General features: G+C 41.5%; 3 protein-coding genes across 5 annotated transcripts in view; 2 read left to right on the top strand and 1 right to left on the bottom strand.

Annotated features, from left to right (window-relative positions):
• The window catches only part of LOC146304756 (vang-like protein 1), a 54,564-nt gene extending 50,418 nt beyond the window's left edge, over window positions 1–4,146 (top strand). For all 3 annotated transcript variants that reach the window (XM_084713561.1, XM_084713560.1, XM_084713562.1), the window contains 3 exons: window positions 1,035–1,182; window positions 2,291–2,525; window positions 2,623–4,146. In XM_084713561.1, coding sequence (XP_084569687.1) covers window positions 1,035–1,182; window positions 2,291–2,525; window positions 2,623–2,883 — 644 coding nt within the window. In that variant the 3' untranslated portion in view covers window positions 2,884–4,146. The remainder of the gene's footprint in view (window positions 1–1,034; window positions 1,183–2,290; window positions 2,526–2,622) is intronic.
• Window positions 4,147–9,563: 5,417 nt separating this feature from the next.
• LOC146304755 (calsequestrin-2-like) lies at window positions 9,564–15,433 on the bottom strand. Its single transcript, XM_084713498.1, has 11 exons — window positions 15,002–15,433; window positions 13,158–13,242; window positions 12,975–13,075; window positions 12,191–12,299; window positions 11,424–11,497; window positions 10,941–11,071; window positions 10,807–10,852; window positions 10,639–10,693; window positions 10,440–10,540; window positions 10,237–10,311; window positions 9,564–10,149 (listed from the first exon to the last, which is right to left on the bottom strand). The coding sequence occupies exons 1-11, from the start codon at window positions 15,242–15,244 to the stop codon at window positions 9,940–9,942; spliced, it is 1,230 nt and encodes a 409-aa protein (XP_084569624.1). The 5' UTR covers window positions 15,245–15,433; the 3' UTR covers window positions 9,564–9,939.
• Window positions 15,434–16,649: 1,216 nt separating this feature from the next.
• poglut1 (protein O-glucosyltransferase 1) lies at window positions 16,650–20,267 on the top strand. Its single transcript, XM_084713666.1, has 11 exons — window positions 16,650–16,750; window positions 17,406–17,496; window positions 17,699–17,842; window positions 17,930–18,065; window positions 18,168–18,289; window positions 18,428–18,487; window positions 18,751–18,850; window positions 19,023–19,081; window positions 19,175–19,342; window positions 19,628–19,684; window positions 19,774–20,267. Exons 1-11 carry the CDS (start codon window positions 16,678–16,680, stop codon window positions 19,928–19,930), a joined length of 1,167 nt encoding a protein of 388 aa, XP_084569792.1. The 5' UTR covers window positions 16,650–16,677; the 3' UTR covers window positions 19,931–20,267.
• The last annotated feature ends 378 nt before the right edge of the window (window positions 20,268–20,645 follow it).

Below are 20,645 nucleotides of genomic sequence, written 5' to 3'. Positions count from 1 at the left end.
CGACAATCACCTACGCCAGTTTGGTTAAAAAAACAACAACCCTGAACTAGATTAGATTAAAAATATTCTGCTCTACACACTGTTTCTCTCTGCTGCTTCTTTGATGTCCAACCCCCTTCTTATTATATTTACACATCTAACGTGGGAAATTAAGGATTTATTTCAACCAAACCAGAGTTGGTGATTGCTGGAACAGTGGAGAGACAAGCCAAGACATTTTTGATGAGTTTTATTTATTTTTTTTTAGCCTTTTACAGTGATAAAGTTACTCTGGTTTCATTTAACTTTATGTCTTTGTTTGGTTTCTTTATGTGAGCATTTTAAATCTTCCAACAAAGGGGTTCAAAACCCATACATTCAAAATTCTAAGTTTACGCTTTCCTGTCATCCAACACATGGCTTTCAGCATAACATTCTCACCCATAAATCCCATCTAAGTGCAGCAACACCAGGGGCAGGGTGTGTTGAAAACTCCCTCCTTCCTCTGCGTCCATGAATTATTCCATTCATGCACGATCCCTGCCCCACATTAATAATTCACCAGCTCTGCCTTCTTCTTTTAACCTGCATTAACATCAGCCAGGGTTCATCAGCAGACTCCTAGCCTAATTCCAAAAATGCAAACTTTTGAAGTTGCCCGAGACACTTTAATTGGACGCCGTGTGCCTCCTGAAGGCACCGAGTGGCAGAGTAAAGGGAATGTTTGAATATCAATAGCCATATGTGGGTGAGCAGCCGTGTGTTTTAGATTTTCCAATGATCACACTGCTCGGAACAATTAAAAATTACGACTTTGTGTGGCTAACCACATCAGCTCCCGGGGTTTTAATATTGCCGGCAATAAAAGGAAATGGACCGAGGTTTATGTGCTTAATAATCTACCCCTCCACTCTAAAAGCGCATTGCATTTTATGTCGTCATCCTTATACCTCTACCTTCGTCTCGAGGGCTGTGACCGCCACTTTACCTGTGAGATTAAATGACAAACACACACATACAGTAACCATTCCTGTCTTGTCTCTTTGTCACGACAGGTCCGGGGAACAACGCAGCAGCGGGACTGGCCCACTCCCAGTCCAGAGCCATGATCGCGGCTGCCGCCCGTCGCAGAGACACCAGCCACAATGAGCTTTACTACGAGGAGGCAGAGCACGAGAGGCGTGTCCGCAAGCGAAGAGCACGGTAATTAATGCAGTAACTCTGAAACTGTTTCAAGCATTCATGGAGGAATATTTTAAAGAGTCTAATGGCAGAGTCTAATGGTTTTCTGTGGTTTGATTGGACAGGGACAAGTTTTTACCCCCCAAGCAGTGAACTGGCTCACATCTCAACAAGCAACACAGACAGAAACCATCACAAATACTTTAAAAAAGTTGCATTGTTAGTGACAGAGCCTTTCGATAAAATTTAGTAAGTAAGTTATAATTATAATGTAGACAGACTGTTAAACGATCTGTACTCCATAAACAGTTTCTTCTAGCCTGGTCTTTTCTATAAAAGCACAATTTCTCACCACACAGGTGTTTCATTTGGAATAACAGAGACATTTTGTTCAAGAACAAGATGTGTTCAGAATAAAACTCTTCTGTTGAGTCAGTTGTTTAATGAGGAGGGGCTGTTGTTCACTTACAGAGAATTCTTATCTGCATACAAGGAATTTGCATCTCAGTGGTTTTTAGGAATGTAGTCAGCGCTGCACCCACATTCACATCTTTCTCAAACCCAGTAGGAAAGATTTTCCTCACGGCAAAATAATAATGTAGCCATATGTGCCCTTTTTCTCAGAGATTTTGTCTCTATTCCATGTCACAGCAGACTGAAATCGGCTTGTAAATTATATATATTGGAACGTTAAGGAGGTGTGATTCAGATTTATTCATTAATTTTTTCGCTGCCAGCCACTGCACAGAAATTTAAAGGACATAAACACAAACTGTTCTCTCTGTGATGAATTTCCAGAAACAGTTTTACACATATTTTGGTACTGATGTCACACCAAGAAGGTCTGGCAAGACCTTTGCAGAGCTGCCAGATTTTATATTATTATGGGAAAATGTGGTGTTTGGTTTTGTTAAAAACCCAGGAAAAGAAGCCAAATGTTTCTTTATAATAAATCAGATAGTGTCATTCATAAATGTAAATTTAGCAGTTGAAAAAGCTTATTTTGTTGTTTCCCTGAAGGATGTTGGAGCAGTATGTGAAACTACCTTCTAATCCGACTAACCAAAAGACACTTAAAATTTAATAAAAAAACAACAACCTAATCTTAGTTTGCTGTGTTCCCTGTCAGACTGGTGGTGGCAGTAGAGGAGGCGTTCACACATATCAAGCGGATGCAGGAGGAGGAGCAGAAGAAGGCTCCAGGGGACGTGATGGACCCACGAGAGGCGGCGCAGGCCATCTTCCCATCCATGGCTCGCGCCCTGCAGAAGTACCTGAGGACCACCAAGCAGCAGCACTGCCACAGCATGGAGAGCATCCAGCAGCACCTGGCCTTCTGCATCACCAACAACATGACGCCCAAGGTCAGAACAAGGACATTAACGCATGATGAGTCACATTTGAGAGAGATTTTAAGATTTAGTACTATCTGAGGTGACATATTCTCATTCTACCACCCAGGCGTTCCTGGAGAGCTACCTGACCCCGGGCCCCACCCTGCAGTACAGCCGGGACCACTGGTTGTCCCGTCAGTGGACGCTGATCAGCGAGGCGTCGGTCACCAGCGGCCTGAAAGACGGCACCGTCTTCCTGCTCAAGTGTGTGGACTTCAGCCTGGTTGTGACGTCAAAGAAGATCCCATACATCCAGATGTCAGAGGAATACATCGACCCCAAGTCACACAAGTTTGTCCTGCGGCTACAGTCCGAAACCTCCGTGTAGGACTCCTCCAAACTTTTTGTTTTTTGTATTCCTCACCCCGTTTCGTTGCTCTCAAATGTTTTCATTTTGGGTTTGCAGTTTTTACTTTTTTGGAATTTTTATATATTATATATGAATCTATATATTACACACATGTTTGAATATATTGATCTTTTTATGTTTAATTTGGATGAAAACAAAAGAAAGAAATGAGGCAGGATTACGCTCGAACATGGTTGCGTATGTGTGTGAGTGTATGTGTGAGTGTGTATGTGTGTGTGCATGCGTGTCATTTTGTGTCAACGCAATCACTTGTTCCTTTTCTGTTTGAGATGCTGTGGCCAAACACGATGGGAACATTTCTGACATCCCCACAGGGACGTTGTTGTCTCGGTCACTCCTTTATTTCCACGGGACAAATGGACAGACAGATAAACCACTAGGGACTGCGATGGTGTGACTTCGATTTGGATGTTTGAAGCTTGATGGAAATGTGACAGATATCCTGCCTGTGATGCCGTCTGCAACATTTTAAAGTATTCTTGTGGACGTCAGCAAATCAGGCATTAAAAGGATTCTTTCTCTCAAACACCAAATTAAAAGCATTTGACAGAAGATTAAACTATTTGTCAGACATTGCATTAAATGCACAGTTATGTAAGTTTATAAATTAAAAGAATATGCCTGAAAAAGGATAGAACGCAAGGATGTTGGACTGTTTTCCTCATCACTACACCAGGACGCCTGCGGAGCTCTGGACAAACACTTTTCTCGACAGTTGAGATGTCAAAACTCCAGCCTGAGGCGTACAGTAGCACCCCTGAGTGCTAATTCTTGCAGCCAAAGTCGAGCGCTTTGAGCTGTTTTGGTGCACGACTCTTCTTCTCCAGGTGCATCGGAGCAAAATATTTCCACTCCAGTTGGGAACAACACACACATGCCATGTTAAACACAGGACGAAGCGGTTCATAAAAGAGACGCTCAGAGGCGGATACATGCCCACAAACATTTGCCCTGCCTCATCGGTTCAGTAACCTTCTCAGGGCTTTCATGTCTGCCGCATCTGTCTGACATGATGGAAGGGGAAGGCAGCGAGGAGGAGAGACAGAGCCACAATGTCAGGAATAAAAAGTACTACTGATTACAGAATTACCCCTCTGTGGGTTACAAAGCAGAAATCTAAATAGCGTAAATTCTTATATAAAAACTGGTATTGAAATAAGTATGGCCAGCCTGAACAAATAAAGGCTGATTGCTAATAAAAGCCAGGATAAAAAAATGAAATGAGTGGGTTGAAATCACCTGCAGCCACATTTCCACATCACTAATTCTATCAGTACAACAACAGTCATGTTACCTCTCTGCTGCTGAGTCTCTGCCAAGAAAGCGTGACACTTTCTGTTGTTTTTCACATTTAAAGCCTTTGTGATAAAGGGGAGGCTGCAAAACTTTCTCTTAAAGCGCAGGTTGGTACTGTTCATTTTTGGCAACAAAGCCAATGCCTTGCTTGGGAATCAAACTGGGGATGTTGTGGTTGTGTGGTAAGCGCCTTGACAGTTTAGCCTGGACCACACTGCCTATCTCTACTTGTGCGACTACTTGTGGCCACTCACACACGTGGGTGCACACAGACAGCATTGCTGCTACGGCGCGGCTACTGCCAGCCCAGTCTTTTTCTATACTGTGATTAAACTGTAAGGAAAGGTGTAATGTTGCTGGTATGATGCCAGTGTGACTATCATTAGATCATTTTCACAGACGGATCATTTGTCTATTTTTGGTGAGAAGTGCTCACTACATGGAAAAACCTGTTAACATGAGCAAGATGTTCTTCAGAGCACAAGCGCTGCAGAGGTAGTCAGTGTGTCCCAGGCTACCAGGACGCCCCAGGCTGCAAGACTTTTAATGTGAAAATTCTGGAGGTTTCATTCATGGCAGATTAACATTGCTGCATTAAAGGAAAAGTAGAACATCTGACTAAGGATGCAATTAGTTATTGTTTTGTTTATTGATTAGTCTGCTGATTATTTTCAAAATTAGTCTATTAAAGTTTAAAAAATTGTTTCCCACATTTTCAAATTGCTCCTTTCATCCAACCAACAGTCTCAGACTCTTCATTTACTAAAATAAATGACAACTCCTCACATTTAAGAAGCTTGGATCGGCAAATATATGTCATATTAAATTAACAGATAGCTGCACTCGATGAGATTCCTGCTGTACTGATACAATTAGTGCTGGGGACAAACGGGCCGCTATTTGAGAATCGATTATATTTAAAGTATGATTTCATATTTTAGGGCTCACAGGGTTTGCTTGTATCACTGGCATACATAACAGATGATAATGAATCAGCAGAGTGTGTATCAGGAGTGAGAGCTGCAGCAGGGCGGAACCTCCCTCCCAACTGGACCGTCTGGTTTTCCTTCACCTCCCTCGTCTCACCTCTGTTGTCTGACAAACACAGTGAATCCCTCGAGGTCGGAAGGGATTTTTTCTGATTATTTCTATATGTAAAGCCAGAAAAACACAGTTAAATTAAGCTAATGCCACTAAAATCACACTTTTAGATCTTGCCAGCGCTCTAATTTGACTGCTTTCTCCTTGTCATGACTGATCTGGGTAAATTCACCAAAGTCGTAAAAAAAAGAATCACTGTAAAATTCACTCAAGAGGAAAAGAAATGTCATAGTAATTCTCCAGTAAGTTCTGCGGCTGCGAGCAGGGTTGTCCCCTGCTGCCCCCTGGCTGATAAACCTCATATTAACAGTTTGTCAGCCTGAAGGCAGCAGCAGCAACATGTTTTCATATAAATCATAAAGATTCAGCTCACTTCAGCAAGAATATCCTTTCACTGTAAGAAAAAAAATCTTTTTTTAAACAGCTGCCACTGGTCATGTTTTGTACCTACTGACACATGAACTTTGTATGATCCCAATGTGACTGTGCCTCCTGTTTTTACACTGTAACTATTTATGTAAACAAGCATGTGTGTGTACGTATGTGCATCCGTATGTGTGTGTGCGTGTGTGTGTGTGTGTATGCCATTCCAGTTCACATGACCAGCCCCCCCACCCCCTCCTCCTCGACATCACCACCATCTGTCACGCTGTTGCCAGGTTACAGTCCTCTGTCATGGTTTGGTTTTTGTTGGACAGCTTTATGATGAAGACGTGACATCGCAATGTAAGACATGTTTCAGTTTCACAGCATTAACATTTGTAAAAAAAAAAACCCAAACAAACAGAAAATAAACATTTTTATGAACATTTGTAAAACTGCTGTTTGGGATTGTATTGTGCAGTAAATGGTCCTTAATCTGTAGGGGTTTAAATGGCGTCCAGATGTGTAATTTACATGTTTGGTATTTGGGTGGTTTATCATGGATGTCGAAGAAGTAAATCAGTGTTATTGTCAAGCACTTTTAAACAGCTCAATGCCACTGCAGAAATTTAAACTTTTGACCTTTTGGCAAGCCGACGACCTCAATGTTTACGTCCCTCCGTTTGTTCCTTCCACGTGAAAACTAACAAGTGTTGCTGCCCTTTATTGTGATTTACTCCTCCTCTGTTTTTACCTCTGTTTGTGATTTCCTTTGTATCACAGAATGCCTTTCAGTTCTCTGATGTTTTCAGCTTCAGTTAAAGGCGGCTGTCGACCTTATGGGTGTTTAGAAAATGAGGCCTGTGTGCTCGAACCCAAACACGAGTTGTGGCTGCATTGCATTCTGGTCTATTGAGGCTTTTTTTTTTTGTGCAAGTTTTATGTAACTGTAAATAAGGTATTTGTGATATGATCAGTTAGTGGACTGTGATATATTATCTTGATTAGTTACTTGGTTTTAGGGTTTAAAACCTTGAAAGCACAGAGCAAAAATGAGCGGAAGGGTCAGTTATCCTGTTATCAAGAAAAAATACACTTTTATTCTAAGATGATGAACTTATACTGATATCAAGATAAGTAAAATTATTGCAAACATGACTACAGCAGCAAATGTGGTTTAGGCTTGTTCTTAAAGCCAAAGTTAAAAAGTCTAGATAAGTGCTGAAGTTTTTTTTTTTTTAATTTGGTGTCTCCATATGCACTTTCTCACCAGGCTGCTGGCTTTTCTAACACTCTCCTCTGTCGCTGCCCATTAGACGTGTGACCCTGCAGCTGTGCGACACGCCAGAGCAAAATTTCAGCTTTTTTTTGGGGGGGGGGGGCTCTGATTTTGGCGTTTTTTTGTTGTCATGAAGCTCAATGGTAATTGGCTTGCCGTCAGCCTGTCAGGGTGGCGCAGCTGGGCCTCGTGGGTAAATGAATGTCAGTGTCAGTGTCCGGTGCTGAAAACAAACAACCTCATCTCACCGCGAGCTCAGGACGCGAGGCCGCCTGTCGGAACTCATCTGTCCTCGGCTTAATCCCCCTCCCGTACCCGCCTGCCTGCTCCGTGCAGGACCGGGACGAGCAGGAGGGAGGTGGATGGAGAGGAAAATGAGGAGCATTTGCATCTAAATGGAATGTTTTTCTTCCTTTCATTCCTGCTTGTCTATTTGTTTGGTAATGACTTGGTTATGTGCAGAGCGAGGCATGAGAGGAAATCCTCCTATCTCCTGGTGGTTTCAGAATCTACACTTTAATATATCCTACTCCTGTCTTTCCTTTGTTCTTTGCAGTTTTATACTGACCCTCACACCCTCTTCGTCGCCGTCATCCCTCCTCTCTTGGGAGTGAGGAGCCAACGTTCATGTAAAACACCATCACACTTGACATTCACAGGATTATGTAACCTAAAGGCCCTGCAGAACATCACAACACTTGCACCATGACACTGTCTGCTCCTTTTTCCTCAGGAGAGAGCGTGAAGTGCTCTTGCCTCAGGTCACACACACAGTGATGGCATGGATTATGTGTGTAAATCCCACAGCAGGATACAAACATCCTGTTTACACACTGCATCACATCCACCTCCAGGGGAATAATGATTCTTGCATGGCCCTGTATTATTAATTCATGTCTAGTGGTATGGGTTCTTCAGCAGGAGTGTGTCCTCGCCTTATGCAGTTTTGTTGGGCCCCGGTGGGCAGCGTTTTAGCCTGTCTCACCCCCGAACTCCCCCAGCCTCGCTGGCCAGGTCTCTACTCCCATTAGGGGGCATAATGATACTGAATTATTCACCGATGTTTGAATAATTCAAGGTGAAAACGCTCATTGACTGACGGAGAAAATGTGCCAATTTGCTGTCTTGAGCATCAGTCTGGACCTTCTTAATGAGGGATGCAACTGAAGCGTGTGTTCTCACACACACGCAGATTTAAAACAGCAGAGGGGATTTACATTAAAAGATGTGCACATAGTCATTGCTTGGAAAATACTTGTTTTCCATCATGAAAATCTCAAAAATTTGCCTTTAAATGTCTAGTGTATCAGTTTTGCAGGGGTTTGTTTGCAGGATATGGCAGAAATTGAATTAGAAATATGTTTTCATGAGTGTATAACCATCTGAAAATAGGAATTATTGTGTTTTCCTCATGTTAGAATGAGCCGTTGAAATCTACAGATGGTGTGGGTCCTTTTCCATGTAGTCCGCCATGTTTCTACAGTCGGCCAGAACAAAGTAGCTCTAGTTACGACTTTTCAATTTTTGCAGTCACTGTAGTTTCTCCTACAAGTTTAGAGGAGAGGATGTGGCAAGTGGTAATCTGTTAGTTAACAGCTACAAGCTAACTCCTAGATGTCACTTAAACAAAAACAACAGAGGTGATTCACATTGAAAGATGTGCACATAGTCGTCATGTACTTTTATTAACACAGTTTTACATCATGAAAATTTTCTCAAAAAAGTGCTTTTGATACTTTAATGCATTGTTGTTTTAATTCAGTCATAGTTTATTCTTCTAGAACTATTCATTTTATTTTGCCCTGAATTACACACAAGAAAACAATTCAAGCACTGTTCTACTTAGAAGAACAAAAACATTTATTTTCAAATAGATACACACAAACTAATAGAATTCCTCTTAACTACCTAATCATTTATGTCAACCTTAAAGCTGCTATAACACTTTAACACTAGCCAACTAGCTAGCTAGCCTAATTCAATTGTTAGCTAGTTAGTTACATCTGATAGCTAATGTTCACAAAGTGCTAGCTAGCTAGCTAGCTACTCTATCATCATTAGCTAGTTAGCAGGCATTTTGCGAATATTAGCTAACTTAAGATGTGACTTTATGTCACTTTTACAGGTTTCCCAGTAACTTCTTTTAACCTTCTTCAAAACGTGGTTTTAGACGAGTTACCACACACATATATCTAAGTAGGCTGCAGGAAACAGAAAAGAAAAAAGTTGACTAAGTATGTTGGGTACCATGGTTGCTCAATTGTCATTGGAGAACAGAGTAAAAATAGTTGGGATTTAGGAGGGCTTAGTTATCACCAGACTTTGCAGCTCCCCTCACGTATGGAGCAGTTTAGCATCTTTCAGCTCATTTTTGTTTTTATGGCCTGCAGCTTTAATGTTTTGATTCATTTTAACAGCTCTCATCAGCATCATTTCAGGAAGTTGTTTTCAGTGCAAAGCTTTGAAAAGTCTCTGCACACTACCTGCTAGCACCAAACAGCAGACAGGCAAAGTTAGCAGCTAGCTAGTGAACATATGGAGCATTTAGCATCTCAGAAGTTTGAGTGTCATTTGGCCTCAAACATGACTCCTAATGAATGCTAATGTCTGCTGAATGTTTAACAGGGAACTGATAGCTAACACATTAGCCATAGCAACTTAAATATGTCAGTGTTATTCTTACCATTTGTTGCGGTGCCTCCAATTGGCCTATATCAATTAAATGAGCTTTAATATGCAGCACAGGAACTGTTTGCTGATATCTTGATCCTTGGTGGGAACAGGAGAATTATTGCTTCAGGCACTGTTTTAACTTTATTATTAAGTGGGCCAAAATTTCCCATAATGACCTTTACTTACTTCTGTTTTCTAACTATTGAAACCACAGCATACAGACTCTAGAATATTGTTTTTTTTGGAGACAATAAACTTTTTCATAATTCCACTTCTTTTAAATGATTTGGAAACCCTTCAGGTTAGTCATCGCTGTCATCTTCCTCATCTGGGTCATGACTTTCGGAGCTGTCCTCTGTGACGTAGCTGTCAGCGCGTTCCTGGTCGTCGGCAGACTCGTCATCATCCTCCGTGTTCACCCTCCCCGACAGGACATCCTCGATCCAGTCCTCCAGCTCCTCGGCGGTGGGCAGGTCCTCGTCGTTGGACATGTCCAGCCACACGCTGTCTGCCTGGATCACAGGGCGCCAAGAGAGTAAAAGCTGAGGGCTAATAGGCATCTCACTTTGGTTCAGTCTATGATTGTAACCGTTACTTACATCTGTGACGTTGACCACCCCAATCTGAGGTCTGAACAAGTCCAACTTGAAGGTTTTTTCCCAGTAAGTGGTCAGCTGGAGGGGCGAGACACACCAGGTTAACTTATCCTATCAGCGACCTACTTTACATTTGAAAAATATGTTTTTTTTGTAAGATTTTTGATACTCTTTTTAGAAATATTAAGCTAATGATGAGGCAGGACCAGCGGGAAGTCATCAGGGTCGATCCAGACGATGCTGAGCTCTGGGTTGTTGGTGTTGTCTCTGGCCACGTCTTTCAGGATCTCCAGGAACTCATAGCCATCTGTGGACGATGGAACAGAGGAACCTGAGCTCACCTTCGGGTGCTAAAGACAATAAAAAGGAAAATAGCTGCAAAACCAAAAGGGAAAAAGTCTAGACCTGGATCTTCCTCCTCTGCAAATGCAACAATGTGTATCCCATCCATGTCGTCTTCCTAGAAATTTAAGAGTTTACAGCACAAGACTGTAAAAAATGTCCTGATTTGGCACCTGAAGTCAACTTAAAACAGCTCAATATACAAAATAGACTGGGGAGACGATTACTCACCCATGTTTCAAACATATTCTCTGCCCGTAGCTTCCTCAAAGTAGCCCTGTGAAGAGAAGATATTCATAAAACGTTTTAACCAGGTTTTAACAGTGTTGAGGAAATAACCTGTAAAACACATCAGTCTGATCAACCTTCTGTGCTGGGTGACAAACTCAACAATGTCCATCTCTGACAGAGGTCTGCCGGGCAGGATGGCCGGTTCCTCCATGAACGGCTCATAGAAATTCACCTCGTTCATCTTGAGGGAGAGATGTTTGGACACCTAAAACACACAACGCGCCCGGCTTTCATTATGATCAGCAGGTGGAGGATATAATGATGGGGTTTTGTTTAATGAGTGGATGAAGCTTATAAAACAGAGAAAATCATTTTCTAATAAACATATTTTATATTAAAAGAATTCTTATAAAGTTTTTGTACATTTACTCCTCTTGTTGCACTTACAGACAGAATAGTATTGATCTTATTGATATTATTCCCTTTAAAGAGTGTATTTATAAGCAGTGTGTAAGTGAGTGAATGCAAATGTGGGTTTTATAGAAATATATGATGCTCACTTAGATCTGGACACTATTAATGCTAATTAGGATTTAATTTTGTACATTAATACTCACAGATTTATCAAACGTAGCAAAGAACTTGATGTAAGGTTGAAAACGCTCTGAGGCCTCCTGAAAAGCTTTGAAGTCTGAGAAAAAAAAAGGGAGATAGAGGGAGAGATTGATGAGGCTCTCAAGAGAGAACGACAGAAAACAGGGTCGAGAAAGTAAGACACAAGCGTGGAACTTAATCTCCCACATTCTGGTCACATTCCCAGCCAAATCTACAGCCGTGTGATCAGGAAGGCGAGCAGTGCAACCCACTCGCTTCATTCAATTTCCCATCATGATTGTACTGTCTTCAGCCAAGTAACAAAGTCTCCCTTAATGCAGTTTTATACGCTTGTAACGCGCTCCTGGCTCTGCTCCCAACAAGGTCACAACCAAGGACCAACCTATCTCTGCACAGAAATAGGCTCCATAATGAAACTTCATGCCACCGTCATATCGGACCAGATAGCATCTTCACTGTCTCACTTTTTATCCCCCTTTTTTTTTTTTTCTTGAGAGGAACTATAATTGCAGTTTGACCTATTAGGCAGAGAACTAGAAGCTATTTAAAGGCTCTCGTGAGACTGAGTGAGAGTGCCACAGTCTGGAATCAGGTTTCCCTTCAGCAGCCAGTTAGGCTACATGGTAATGTCCATTAGCCTCTAGATCCCATTAGCGTCTGGGGAGCACAGTGAGGCAACCTTAGGGGTCAAGATGTATTTTCAACCCATCGCACGCTCCCCGTGTTCTTGTAAACATAAATGGATGAATGAGTTTGATGGTAAACTAACACGAATCCTCTCCTTTGAAGTAGCCAATAAGGCGGATGTCTTCCTCCATCCTCTCGAAGGCTCGCAGCTCCATGGCGTTATTGATCATTTCCACTGGGTCCTCCAGCACCTAGAGGGCAATACAACACAGGTATTTTCATGACAAAGCCCTAACATTTAAAGGAACATTCCTGAGAATCTTATACAAGGACAGCTGTGGCTTTTGTATAGTTTCAGTGTTTTTTTTTAATTTTATTTTGAAGGAGAATCTTGCAGGACAGTACAGTTGAACACAGTAAAGTCCACTAAAATATTGCTTGGATATTCCTTCATTTTTTCAGTAGACAGTACTGATGATGACTCACAGTTGCAGGTTTTGCTACAGCCTGAGCTGATGTGAAACTCTTCTCGTCAAGTCAGTCTAAAAGATGGACAGCTGCGCCAAAAAATATTTAAAACTCTGTCCTGATAGCTCGGTTGATGCTTGTCATCCCCCCTCGCTCTCCTTGCTTTCCTGTCAAGCCTCCAGCTGGCCTGTCTAATAAAAAAAATAGCAAAAATCAGCAGTCCCTCCTACGTCACAGCTCTATTTCCCATGTCAAACTATTCCTGTAACTGTATTTGTGTGAAAATGTCACAGATAATCATTTTATTCACTTCCTTTTCCTCCCTCGGGGGAAAATGACATGAAAGCCACTCTTACTGAATCTTACTGTGAATATATATACATGAATAATGTTCTCAAGTGCTCTGATTCAGCTCTTCTCTCAGTGTTGACGTGCTTACACATCAGATTTCCACTCACATCCAACAGAAACTCCACCAGTGTGTCTGACGAGAGCTCCCCGTCAAACTCGATGACGCGGTCGTCCTTGAAGACGTACAAGCTGCCCACCTCCTCCAGACCTGATTAAACAGCAGGAGTTTAGTTAAGAAAGCACATTTTAGGTGACTGTGGAATGATGAAGGTACACAGTGCGGGTCATACCCAGTTTTCTGGCTACTTTGGCATCCTTCTGGGAGTCCACCATCCCAAAACCGATGTCTTTGTTCTCCAGGACCTGAGCTGTGAGCTGCATGTTCACACAGACAAAATGTCAGTCAGTAAAAAGCTTTTTTAAAATATATATAAAGACAGCAAATCATTGGTCACCTTAACTCTTTTTTTTTTTTACTGGAAACCGGTTGGTAAACCATGAAGGATTTGCAAGATGATTACCAGGAAAGACGGGAAACTTTTGGGAATCACTGAAGTAGGAAGAGAATATTTCCATGGATCAAAACACCTGACAACAACACCCTCTCTTATGCATTCAGCATTTAGCTTGGCGCCTCTACGCTGTGTATTTGAGCTGGCATCCACAGCTGCTGCTGTCTTCGTCAATACATCTTTTCATTAGCAAGGTTTGTGCCCCCCGTGGAGTTTTCTTGTTAGGAGGGAAGCTGCGAGCCGGGACTGCTTGCCTTTCAGCTCAGGTTGTTGAGGAGGCAAAACACATTTAGAAAAACCACCGAAGAGACGAGACTTGGGTTCTGTTTAACTGCACGTGCGTCTGCTGAGCTGAGAGTTAGTAAAATGGGAAATAAGGCAGAGAGAGAGATGCAGGAGTGCGTTTAGTTATTTCTAGTTCACAGCCAGTTAGTAAAGAGTTTTTGGAACAAGCTATAATTAACAGAGTGACCTAGAAACAATCCCTGGATGCATGTGAACCACAGAGGAGGCCGTGTAATGGGATTAAAAGCACTGCTCGCCATTTAAAAGAGCGTGCAGGTAAAATGCAGACTCTCTCCATCAAACTGTGACAGTGTGACAGCTACTGTATGAATCCTTCTTCACTTCACTTCATGCTTTAGCAGACAGTCGACACATAAAGCAGACAGGGGAAGAATGAGGCATTCAGTGTCTGGTTTTCCAACCGGGGGGATCACCGACTATACAATGACTTGTTATGACAGGTCAGAGTGTAATGAGCACGTCGGTGAGGCTGAGATTTTAACCCGCGGGGGATTTGAGCTAAAGCTTATTGAGACATTTTTACGTTATCAGCGACATCAGATATATCAGAGCTCTGTGCGTCACAACATATACGACTCTGTCCCTCTTCTTTGATCTGTGATGGCGTCTTCTTGGCAGGACTCAGGTGTTCTGTACCTGAGGGAGTCAGATGCAGTGTGACCGGAAAATCAATCAAAATGACCCTTCATAAGTCCCGCCTCTGTTTGCTCCGTCCTCCAATAACAGTTTGGTCAACTTTTCAGGTATACCGGTATTTCATAAATCAAAGTAAAGCTGAAATAATTAGTTGATTGATGGATTAATTGATAGAAAACTATTGTCAAGCATAAATACCATCCTTTACACAACGTTTATAAGTTGTTATTAGACCACCTGGACCAAATTCAGTTAATTAATTATGTACTAACATTTATTTAGCACTATTTATTAATAAATTACTAACATTTATACTTGCGTATGACCAAATAGAACCTGCCAAAATGATTTTCCCAACCTGGCAACCCAAAAGCATTAACAAATGATGAACCAACAATTAATAAAGGCAAGGATTGCAACTTAAAAGCCTTAGAATATGTGACCTATTATAAAATATTCTTGTAGAGATTCCACTGTAGGAAGATGCACAGTGTTTAGGGGGCATTAAAGGGCATTACACTTCACTTTTTCAGATTGCTTGCTCGCAAATTCCATAATAAAGAAAGAACACAGTGATCTCTGTGTTTCCTACTTTTACTCTACAACTTCTCTTGGGTTTTCTCTCTTTACCAACTCTTCGGGGCTCCCCTCTTCCCACCCCTGTAGACCCTCCTCCTCACCTCCAGCACCAGCTCTGTCATCTGGAACTGCTTCTGCAGGCCCTTGTTGGCAGGCACCGGTTCATGGTAGAACAAGCACAGCAGGTCGTATCTCTTCAGAGCCTTCTTGTAGTTGCGCTCACTGATGTCCAGCACCCTGTCCTTCCCGTCAAAATTGGGGAACTCGAGACCTTCCTCTGCGCAGCAAAGGAAAACCAGATGAAGGCACAGGGCAGATAGTAGAGAAAGCCACATTTGCCGCATTGTTCCACAGTTTTGGAGGTGTTTGAAAGCCAGAATGAAGTTTGTAGAGAAATCAGAGAACCTCCCAAGCAAATATGAAATATTGTCACAAATATTTCATCGCTATTTTTTCTCTCTCTGCTGCTCTCCTTCGATATCTCTCCCTCTCCACCTGTCTTCTGTCTCCTCCTCTCTCCGTCACTCAGTCTTACTGCCCCACTTCTCCCAGGAGAGTCTCTTTCTTTCCTCTTTTTCTCTGCCTGACTGAGAGAGACTCACCTCAACAGTCCATTTACAGGACAAATCATCCATGTGATAGTCATTCATGCCCTTGAAATAAATGCAGAAATTAGAACAGAAAAACTGTGGGGATTTCATCAGCCATTTAACCAACAATGGCATTACCCGTGTCACAGAGAAAATTGACAGGATCTTGGCCATATCCATTGTAAAATGAACTCTCATACTATGACATCAATGAAGAATTGATTGATTTCAGACTGCTAAAAAAATTGTGTCATGCTCACTACTAACCTTGATCAAGGATTGCAGCTTTTTCATTATTGTTAAAACAAGCAACCAGGACTTATTTTGCAGTGTTTTAGCAACGAACAGCAAGTGTTCATCATATATGTTTTCTCCAAACTATAAACGGGAGGGTTTTAACTCTCAGAAAATGAATGCTGCAAACGATGCTAATATACTAATCATGTTACTTTAGAAACTTCATGTAATAAGCTGATCAAACTCTGTGCAGTACATTCATTCAGCTCATCATTTCAAGTCAAAGGGCTTAATTGCATTTCTGAAAATAAATGAGAGAAATAGAGTTTAAGATTAATTAACTTGAATGAATTAAATTATATTTTTACTTCAAATTAATGAGAAACGATTAGTTGATCTAACATTTGAACTTGAACTTGATTAAAGAAATTAAAAACAAAACAAAAGCAGAACAGGACAAAGACTTATACACAGGGGTACTATGTAACAAGCAATAAAGTTAATAAAGAAAACTATTTAAGGCTTTACAGATTAACTTCTTGCTTTACAATTTTCAAGGGCATGTAATGTTTCAGTACAGTGTCTAATTTCTTTTTGAGTTGTTGTGTAGTTTCCTTTTAGTCCATCTGCATTTGTGAACGTAATATTTCATGAAGGACAAAAAAAAGATTAGAATAAATGAAGAAACAAATAAAAATACAAATAAATACTTAATTGAATGGTAATCTGTGCTTCTACATTTATATACTTACTTATGCTTATGGCACGTTTGTTATTTATCGTATTTTACATATAAAACATATTGATGAGTAATCTTCCAAACGTTACGGTCGTCTAAATGAATTTCGTGCTGCGCATTACCGTAATGATCGGATTCAGCCAGAAGTAACAGATCACAGATCACCGCTTTGTTTCTGCTCTCCAGACAAAGCTGGAGGATAGAGAGAAAAATGGAGCGCCTTTGGTTGTGGAGGTTTTTAATACTGCTGCAAGTTTATCATTTATGCTTGCAGCCCGCATCAGGTAATACATTTGTAAACAAATAAGACTGGTGAAACCATTTCAGTAGTGGCAGAAAGACTTTTCTGCGTTTTGTTTCGCTGTACCTCCCTGAGGTAACTTTTGCTGTTGGAGTCATTCATCACTTCACGAGCTAGCTAACTAGCTCACGAGCTAACTCAAACTAAGCTAACTATTTGCTAACTTTAAGGTTTGCATGCATTGTATTGAGATGATAGCATGTTCGCATGCAGTAGCACTGTAAACTAAGATTTATATTAATTAAATTGTTATATTCGTCGGGGCTGGGCGTGGTTTTGGCAACAGGTCTGCTAAAGCTAGTTAGCACTAATGTTCTGGCTGGCTGCCCTGACAGTATTTAGCCAGTTTAAGGTATTTCCATTATTCGTGTCATTCATCACAGAGTATAATTTATGCTTTAAGTCATGATCTGTTGCATTGAAACGCGAATTAAACGCAAAACCTGCAAACTGTAAGATATTTTAAGTCCATTGTAGAATATTTAAGCTCTTTGTTTAGGGCAGCCTCATTGGGGGCATCGACCCAATATGTTCTCTCTTTCCTAATAGTGGGTGTATCGGTCTTGTGACTCATTGGTAAATTACAGGATCGGTCCATAATGAAAATGTGCTCTGACGCCATTTGTCATTCATTGCAGGGAAACAGTGGAAGAAAATTAAAGAGAAGGTCTCTGATGCTGTTAAAGGGTACACTCCCTGCAACCCTGTCAACTGCAGCTGCCATCTAAGGTAAGGAGGAATTTGCTCACCAGTCAAAACTTCTTGTATGGAATAACACGTACCCTTACACCCCTTAAACATACCAGTGAGACAAAATAGTTATTGCTGCATTACACCTGTGCAGGTTTGGTTTTTAGAGTGTTAAATACATCATGTGGACTTGATCATTTCTCTCTTGTTTTTCCTCTGCCTTTCTTCATTTCTGTCTCAGTGTCTTACAACATGACTTGCAGCCCTTTAAAGGGAAAATTTCTGAGAATGTCATGGCTGCTACTGTCCAAAGAGGGGTGGGCACACACTACCAGATCATTGGACACAAGTTGTACAGAGAGCACAACTGTATGTTTCCTGCCAGGTAAGTTTATAATAAGAATAGAAGTATAGAAGAATGAATAAATATAGCGGTTTGTTTGCACTGTCTAAATCTGTTTCCTGTTTGCAGGTGTAGTGGAGTGGAGCATTTCATCCTGGAGGTGATCGAGAGGTTACCTGACTTGGAGATGGTGGTAAATGTCAGGGATTACCCTCAAATTCCCAGTTGGGTGCAACCAACGCTGCCAGTCTTCTCTTTCAGTAAGGTCAGACTCCAGGCATTAGTTTTACACACACTTAATAGCACGCACTACTGTTTATTAAATGCAATAAGTGTTTCTTTGTGTGTGTGTGTGTGATTTGAACAGACGGCAGACTACCAGGACATCATGTACCCCGCCTGGACGTTTTGGGAAGGCGGGCCTGCTGTGTGGCCCATATACCCCACTGGACTGGGAAGATGGGATCTGATGAGGGACGACCTGAAAAAGTAAAGTCATATTTAAAGTCTATAAGTGTGTATTAACTAATGCTGATTAATGGAACATTTAAATCTTAATAACTTGCAGCCATGGTTAATGAAGTATGTGATTTCAGTGTGTCTCATCCATGTGATGTGTTGTGGTAGGTCTGCAGCTCAGTGGCCTTGGAAGAAGAAGGAGTCCAAAGGATTCTTCAGAGGCTCCAGGTCAGTCTTGCAACATTAATGTTAGTTGTTTAATTTTCTTTAGTGGCAACAAAGTTTATTATCCATCTGAGCCACTGTAGGTCCATTTATGCATCTCTGTGCCTTGATTAGATGATCTTTTTAGAGCATCATTACCTGGAATCTTTTTTTTTTTGTCTTTTTCTGTCAGTCTCACTAATTAAAATTTGCACAGTCTCTTCCCAAAAATTCCCATCATGTTTATTATTTTGTTTTTAAAATTCTCCTCTGTGTTTCTTTAACAGGACCAGTCCAGAGCGAGACCCTCTGATTCTTCTGTCCAGGGAAGCTCCGGAGCTGGTGGATGCAGAGTACACAAAAAACCAGGCCTGGAAGTCTGAGAAGGTCCGTCACACTGAAATCACATCACACCAGGGTCAATTTAATATTTCTGTGCCCTTTGTTTTATCCTGCCTTGTGTAATTATTGGTTTACAGTTTGATAGAGAAACTGGAAAAATACTCCAAGTCAGTCTGTTGTGATTATTGACCAGTCCATGTTTTTCTTTCTGTTTTAGGACACACTTGGGAGACCGCCAGCCAAAGAAATCCCACTGGTTGATCACTGCAAATACAAGTGAGCTGTTTTTTTTAATCAAAGACAAGATTATATACATCATTTTTTAAGCATTTTAAGAGTCCCTACTTATCTTTATTGACCTCCTTGCAGATATTTATTCAATTTCCGAGGCGTGGCAGCCAGCTTCCGCTTCAAACATCTCTTCCTCTGTGGTTCCCTGGTGTTTCATGTCGGGGATGAGTGGCAAGAGTTTTTCTACCCTCAGCTCAAGCCCTGGGTCCACTACATCCCCGTCAAACAGGATCTCTCTGATGTCAGGTACCACCTAGTGTGTCATGTGCCATGTTGACACATTTTTAGTTTCATTGTTAAGTTTACGGTTAGGGGTGCAAAATGTTGCACCAGTGCAGTTTTTCAAGTATATCTTTCTACATGTGTTTTGCATTTCCTGAAAGTAATGGAGCTGCAGAACTTTTGGAACTGCAGAAAGCTATATGTGAGGAAATATAATTAAGTATTTAAAGGTACACAAATAGGAGTTGGAGTTAAAATCATACACCGCAGAACTCTGAGCTGATGTCTTTACACGTTTCGTCTCCCCAGGGAACTCCTTCAGTTTGTCAAAGACAATGATGCCATTGCACAGGAGATTGCCACAAGGTAACGCATCATGTCTAATTTTATAAATGATTTTTCAGGTACTTGTGCATCAGTCTGACTTTCTGTTTCTCTTCCTCCTCCACACACAGGGGTAAGGAGTTCATCCTCAACCACCTGCGGATGCAAGACGTTTCCTGCTACTGGGAGCGACTCCTCACTGAGTTCAGCCAGCTTCTCACCTACAAACCCAAAAGGAACAACAACTACAACCAGATTGTCCACAGACCCGGCAAGACAGAGCTATAAGGCAGAGACTCTGCAGGACGAGGGCAGCTGTAGTGAAGGGAAACTCTAGTTAATGAATGTAATCACTGCACCACAACATACGGTAGGATTTCCTCACAAGCAACAGTACAGGAGTTACCGTTGCAGGACACGTAGCTCAGTATTAACACAGTCACAGGTGTAGATTTAGTGTGTTGACTGTGGATCCTGCCATACCTTCAGGTGCCACTAGGGGGCTGATATACCAAGTCTGAGTCATCGATCACTTTCTGGTGAAGAAGAAGTGATTTGCCTCAAAAAGAACTCACTATTTTATGGCTGCTGTCTGTACTCACCAGCAAACAAACATCCTTTTTTTCTTAACTAATTAAAGGATTTAATTAGACATTTATGTGATACTTTAGTGTCAGATCGGCACATCCTTACAGCTCAGATTTTGACTTCTATGGCTCAGGAGGGTGAGAAAATAACCCTGATGATGTCACAGCGATGTCATCAGGGTAATTTTCTCAGCTTGTGCATGGATTTTATCAAAAGTGCATAAGCTCAGGTTTGGGGGTTTGAAAGAATTCATTAGTGTCGTGAAAGCTCATCTATCTACCAAGTTGCATTATGGGAAGTGTAGGATTCAGTGTTTTGGAGCTGAAAGCCAGGATAGGTCAAGATGGGCCTCTGCTGCTTTGATTTTTACTATTCCATTTTTTAAGCTCAGTCTCCCAATTTGTTGCATGGCTTT

The sequence above is a fragment of the Lutjanus erythropterus genome, chromosome 24 (genome assembly GCF_056507025.1).
Source record: "Lutjanus erythropterus isolate fLutEry1 chromosome 24, fLutEry1.hap2, whole genome shotgun sequence".
NCBI classification, from domain to species: Eukaryota; Metazoa; Chordata; class Actinopteri; order Lutjaniformes; family Lutjanidae; genus Lutjanus; species Lutjanus erythropterus.
This window is presented reverse-complemented; position numbering and strand designations above follow the sequence as displayed.

Bases quoted from the DNA above. Each gene is read 5' to 3' on its own strand.
- poglut1 (XM_084713666.1), top strand. From the start codon at position 16,678: ATGGAGCGCCTTTGGTTGTGGAGGTTTTTAATACTGCTGCAAGTTTAT. The intron at 19,082-19,174 runs GTGAGCTGTTTT...ACCTCCTTGCAG, and splicing joins GTTGATCACTGCAAATACAA to ATATTTATTCAATTTCCGAG. The intron at 19,343-19,627 runs GTACCACCTAGT...TCGTCTCCCCAG, and splicing joins CAGGATCTCTCTGATGTCAG to GGAACTCCTTCAGTTTGTCA.
- LOC146304755 (XM_084713498.1), bottom strand. From the start codon at position 15,244: ATGCGGCAAATGTGGCTTTCTCTACTATCTGCCCTGTGCCTTCATCTG. The intron at 10,541-10,638 runs GTCTAGACTTTT...CATCGTCCACAG, and splicing joins TGCAGAGGAGGAAGATCCAG to ATGGCTATGAGTTCCTGGAG. The intron at 10,150-10,236 runs GTAAGTAACGGT...CCTGTGATCCAG, and splicing joins GGGTGGTCAACGTCACAGAT to GCAGACAGCGTGTGGCTGGA.